Source organism: Culex quinquefasciatus, chromosome 2 (assembly GCF_015732765.1).
Source record: "Culex quinquefasciatus strain JHB chromosome 2, VPISU_Cqui_1.0_pri_paternal, whole genome shotgun sequence".
Taxonomy (NCBI): Eukaryota; Metazoa; Arthropoda; class Insecta; order Diptera; family Culicidae; genus Culex; species Culex quinquefasciatus.
This window is the reverse complement of record NC_051862.1, coordinates 4,342,812-4,348,811: the sequence shown is the minus strand read 5'-3', so window position 1 is coordinate 4,348,811 and position 6,000 is coordinate 4,342,812. Positions and strand designations below refer to the sequence as shown.

The following is a 6,000-nucleotide window of genomic DNA, read 5'->3' as shown; positions in this document are numbered from 1 at the left end:
GAGGTACTTTGAACACATCTCTACCACGGTCAGTATGTTTCTAAACCATTTCTTACGTATTTTAATTGTACTCTTCATTTTGCGGAAAAATCGCAAACCTATCAAAGTCACCCCGGCTATCAAAGTCACCCCGTTTTACGGTACACGATTATCTCCGGACTGGCTGAACCGATTTGGACCGTTTTGGTCTCATTTGATCCGTCTTGGAGTCCCACAAGACCCTAGTTAATATTATGAAGTTTATAATAGTACTTCAAAAGTTATGCTAAAAAAACGATTTGGCTGTAGTTTGAAATATCGTAAAAAAAGGTGGTTTTTGTAAGAAACCCCGTCATGCTATATATTGTTAGAAATGTATTTCACCTTTCCAACGCGTTCAAAAGATTGAAAATCTGACAACCCCATCAAAATTTATGAGCACTTAAGTGTTATTAATACACTTTTTTGAGGTCGGATCTAAAATATTTTGATGAAAAAGTTGTCCGGATCTGTCATGCGACCCATTGTTGGATAGGTAATCAAAAGACCTTTCCAACAAGCCCAAAGATTGAAGATTTGACAGCCCTATCGATAGCTATAAGTACTTAAGTTTTTTTTTTGATAAACTTTTTTTGAGGCCGGATCTCACATATTTTGATAAAAATATGCGAGGAAGGCACCAACCACCTATAGGTGGATTAAGTAACGTTTCTTATAAGTTTATAGGTGCAGTTAAACAACACTCAGTTACCGAACATGTACTGTAATTGGATTTTTTAAGATGAATTTAACCGGATTGATTGAAATAATTAAAATATATACTTTGTGTATAATCACATAACAAACACTTCACTAGAAGTCAAATAACGGCCCTGAAATCAATCTCAACATTTCCACAGAAATAATTATAAAACGCAATCCACCTACCTTTACGCCAATAGGTTGTCAACAGTTCGCTGAAATTATTTCTGTAATTGATACAGCTTAAAATGAATTTCTCAGTTGCACGAATTACAAGTCATTACTTTTTTTGTGTAAAAATGTTCTTAATTAGTTTATTTTGACCACAGTTTCATTAACTACGACTTCGAACAGCTGCGATACGATTTTGGTTTTGTGGAATAAATTTGTTGTTTGTGTGTTTTCACGAGTAACTATCACAATGTGTGTCTGTGTGTGTTTTGGTGTGTGGTTAAAAGTTAAATGGATTTAACGTGTACACGTGTGAACGGGGGCATGAATGAATGGATGCGCCACGGAGCCGACTATTAAAATGGAATTGAACAATATCGGTGTGAGTGTGTTCGTTTGATGGTGCGCCAGGATTAAAACAGAAGGCAAGGACCAGCCTCTGGGAAATTGGATCGAACACAATAATGTTGGAGATGATTCTGGCAAAAAGAGAATGAGGTACAACCTAACACTGTACAGTTGTAGTGTTCGTTCGCCACATACACACACATACAACTAGAACAATTATCTACAGCCACATAGGTTTATCTCTTGTTTTGCGTTATCTATCCTAAAGGACACAGTCTGGCAGTGTCCTACATGTATGTATCGTTTCTTGGAAAGAAAAGTACGCTCAACACATTATTTCTTTTTTATAAAAAAAAACTTTCTAACCCTTAGCCTCCACCGTTCGATCGTGCCACAATACTAGATATCGGGCAGGGCCTGGTGGTGGTTGAAACCGACGAAGAATGCTCGATTTTTGGCACAGTTGATGTCGTGCAGTTCGCGTTCGCAGCTCATCTGCGGGTCCGAGTTGGTCGTCGGGAAGATGACGGTGAACTCGCTCTCCTTGGAACCGGTTCCCGGACGCCGATGTTCCTTGCACAGGTGCTCCCCGCCGGGGGACAGCTTGTGGATGCTGTTGTTGCTACGATGATGGCCACCTCCGTTCTGCCGATGGTGGTGCCGGTGCAAGGTCGTCGTTTGGTGCTGCTGCTGCTGATGATACGCCGCCGACGAAGAGTTACTCCGGGGCAGGGCGTTGATGCTGCACGAGCTGAACGTCCGCTCGAGGATGTCGCCCCAGTACCGCTCCGAGGTGCACTCGATGTCCGGCCGGGGCGTGTGATTCGCCGAGCGGCAGATCGTCGCCGGTGGCGGACCCGGCGGAAGCGGCAGCGTGGTCATGTGGTGGTCGTACTCTAGACTTATGCTACACTTTTCCTCCAGCGAGGTTTGGCTGCTGGTGCACTGGGAGAGAAGATTTAGTGAGATAAAAATCAAATAACTGTCAATTGAGGTTGAGCAACATAACTTTAGAAGTAAATCAAAATTTTCAAGCAACTTTCCTATGCACTCCTGTGTCCAAGTAATATTTATCGTACACAAATAAATTGAGGCATTATTGTTTGAAAACATTTTTTTTTCTTTTTTCTCATAAACCAAAAACTCCACGTTTCTACATAATAAATATTTGTTTTCCAGTCCAGTTCGGGCCAGTCATGAGTTAAAACAAAGCAATTAATTATTAAATGTGTTCCAGAATACCAAGAAAAATGTATGTTTCTCGCATTCCAAGTTATGAATGCAGATTGTACCCAGAACCACTTCAGTTAAAAAATAAAAATCAAATTGAATACATCCTGCGCATGTTTGCTGCTGGAGACTAATTGAATGAAAGTACTCCATTGCAACTGAATACAAACTGAAGAGCCCAAAATGTATTTTGAAAGCTTTTATGAATTCCGTCAAGCTTTATAATGAACTGAGTAGGGAACTGGGAATAAAGTGAATGTTTGAATTGATTGATCATTGATTAAATGTTACCTCGAACAAAAAATAAATAAAAAGTAAAAGTGCACGAATTTAATTTTTCTTTTGATCCCAAAAATGTAACAATATTAAAACTTAATTAATTTATAAACAAATTATCCATTGTTGTTATAAAAAAATGCTTGAACGAATGAAAATTAACAGTGCAGTTTGAAAATCGTGACTTGTTTCAGCAAATCAGTTTTCATAATTAAAAAAAAAAATAAAACCTTTCTCCGAGCACCGTGCTGCCTATAATCCAACTAAACAATTTACACAACTAGTAGATCAGCTTTGAATTTAGGCAGGCAAAAATGCTTGAAAACATTGTTTTGCCAAAAATGGAATAGCTCTATACAAGAAATATTTCTCCACCTTTTTTATTATCATATTTTTTTCTTCCAATTTAATTCATTACCGTGTGCAAAATTAACAAATACAAGATGTCAAATGGAATGACGATGCAATAGAAATCCAATCCAATTTTGTAAAAATATATATCCTTATTCGTATTTTTACCTTTCAAGCTTCAAGCTTATTTGAAATATATTTGAATTTCTATGATAAGTTAAAACATCATTCATTTTGCCGTTTTTTTTTAAATATAGCTGACTAAAACTGAAATTGAAAAATGTCAATCGAAAAAAATTTAAAATTCTGTGAATGTTTTTTTGAATAGTACCATAAGGCTGGTACAAAAAACACTTTTAAATTTCATTGGAATTTTAAGTGCAATCAGCTGAAATTAATTAAAAATGCTTTCCCCTGCGTTTGGAATCATTTTTTTTTCATGTTTTGGATGATTTAAAAATCTAATTTTTGAAAATTTCCGGTGTTTAGTAGCGCAAATAGCTTTTTGGAATATTTTTTTTGTTTTTGTCAAATCATATATTATTTTTTTGATAACTGATGATTGCAAAACAATTGTAAGTAAAAGTAAATCTTTCCCAGTTCCTGAGGGGAACACCCTTGAAGAGTATCGGGGCCGGCATTTACAAAGCGGATTCAGTGGCAGTTTCATTCTCAACTTAATGTTAACATGTTAAGGTAAATGTTAACATTCCATAGGTCGCCTCCCTAAGGTGTCGTGGTAAGGTCCAGTTTGTGACGATACACTACCTTCCCTTTACGAAGCAATCGATTCCAGAAGAGAAAAGATCACCGGTTGGGTTGGTCCGAGCCGGGATTTGAACCACGATCTACCGCTTACGAGGTGGAAGCGTTTCCACTGGGCTACATGGCTCGGTCACAAAAAAAATCAATTAAAATGCATTTTAAAATACTTTTTGCATTCAAATTTTGAGACTATGGCTTGTTGTTTCAATTTTATTTTTTTTCTTCCCCCTCGAACCCGGCTATAGCCGAGGGATAAAATCTTTTAAAAATATTTGCATTAGCCTAATTTTGTGCAAATAAAACTAAATCTATTTTTTTTTTTCAACTGAGCAGCTATTGAAAAATTGTATTTGTGAAGATTTGCGTTGATTCGGTTTTTTTGCGAAAAAAATTTTCATTAATTTCTGGGAGTTTTTGCGTCTTTTTGAGCAAATTTCAATTATTTTCAAAAAGAATCTAATATCCTATAATATTTTTTCTAAAAGTTATTTCATATCACTTTTTTTTTTTTTCTTGGAAAAAAAAATATCAGTCAAGATTTTTTATGAGGTTTTGCATTCCATTGAATAGAAGCAGGTAATGAAAATTCTTAAAAATGCTGCAAATATTTGTGAGTTGTTGCGAGCGAAGCAAAAAAATATTGCTGTGAAATATTCATACTTTCTACAAACATTAATGCCAAAGTTATGACATTTGTGCAATGATACACATTATTTGGATATTAAAGGGGGAAATGAAGTTCATAAATTTCAGCCAAGGGGGAATGGATCAATAAAGGTTGAGAAACAATGCGGTTGGTTATCGATTTCGACTTAAAAATCAAAAAAATCATTATAATTACCCTGGAAGACAGCATCTCCTTGCAGATCCTCCGGAATCGCGCGTTCAGCAGCCAGTACAGAAAAGGATTCCAAAAACTACTACTTAACGCTATCCACGTCACACAGAAGTCAATCGAAGGTGGAATCTGGAAGCAAAGCGAAAAAGTAAAAAGATGAAAAATCACACCCATATTAGCATCCCCCGCCCCCGTTCTCGGATGGCACATTTTATTTCCCTGATGCTCGAAAAGCGTCCCCCTTTGAAAGAGAACTAAGGGCATCACACCGTTTCCACACGCTCCAGTAATCGTTAACGACAGTTTCCATCTCGGATGCAACGGTCCGGAAAGCATTTCAACTATGCAGTTATCACACCTCGTTTCCACCCCTTCCTCTTGGTTTGACTTTGGATAGGGGTTGCAACGATAGATATGAATAACTTGCAAATACATGGCATTCCTGAGCTAGATGACACCAACAGCACTATCGTCGTCGTCGTCGTCGTCGTCTGACGCAATTTCAGTGCAAGTTCAACAAACTTTCAATTAATTTGTTATTCCATCGGTATGTGAAAACACCAACCGCAAAAGTACACGCTCCCTCTTCTGCAGAGGGAGTGTAAAATGCAATGCAACACTCAACTCGTTTGTGCAAATGAATTTGAATTGTTCTCAAGAGTGTTTACATGTCTGGTGCCGGTGGCTCGTTCTGCCCTTAATAGCCCGATCCCACACACACAGTTAGCTGTCGGTCAAAGTGCAAATTTATGCGACCCTACTCCAACTCCCCTTACCTTTGATCCTGTGCACGTCGCCACAATCTCCTGTATCGTCCAGGGGGTAATTATTACTATAAAACCTAATGATATCGCCGCCATTGTGCGTGAAGTTGATCCGTTCAGTCTCTGATCGTGTTCTGCCAGCTGGAAAATATGCCAAAAACGAGAAAAGGATACAAGCATGAATGAATGAATGATTTTTTTTCCTAATGGCTGTTGGGTGCTTTTTAGGGGTGGACTGACTAGGTTGGGGTAGCAATACATGAAGAGAGAGTAAAAAAACAACATCCCAAACAGCAGCGATTCTGGGCTGTGTTCAGTTGAGTGTATGTGTGTGGCACACTCTGTGCCGTAAATCATTGGGAATAACAATGAAAACAGTATTGGGAAATCGCACCACGACGAATAGAGAATTGGTGTACCCGTTCCGGTTAACTATCAAAATACGAGCATCATCCGCGCAGCAGCAACCACAAACTTGACATTAAATTGACTATTGATTTGATTGAGCACGATTTGGTGCTGGTGGAGAAAGATTCT

The 6,000-nt window shown here is 38.0% G+C and overlaps 1 protein-coding gene across 2 annotated transcripts in view; it reads right to left on the bottom strand.

Annotated features, from left to right (window-relative positions):
• Nucleotides 1-1,004: 1,004 nt before the first annotated feature.
• The window catches only part of LOC6050984 (trace amine-associated receptor 1), a 118,190-nt gene continuing 113,194 nt past the window's right edge, over nucleotides 1,005-6,000 (bottom strand). For both annotated transcript variants that reach the window (XM_038256545.1, XM_038256546.1), the window contains 3 exons: nucleotides 5,476-5,604; nucleotides 4,703-4,828; nucleotides 1,005-2,184 (listed from right to left, as the gene is read on the bottom strand). In XM_038256545.1, coding sequence (XP_038112473.1) covers nucleotides 1,639-2,184; nucleotides 4,703-4,828; nucleotides 5,476-5,604 — 801 coding nt within the window. In that variant the 3' untranslated portion in view covers nucleotides 1,005-1,638. The remainder of the gene's footprint in view (nucleotides 2,185-4,702; nucleotides 4,829-5,475; nucleotides 5,605-6,000) is intronic.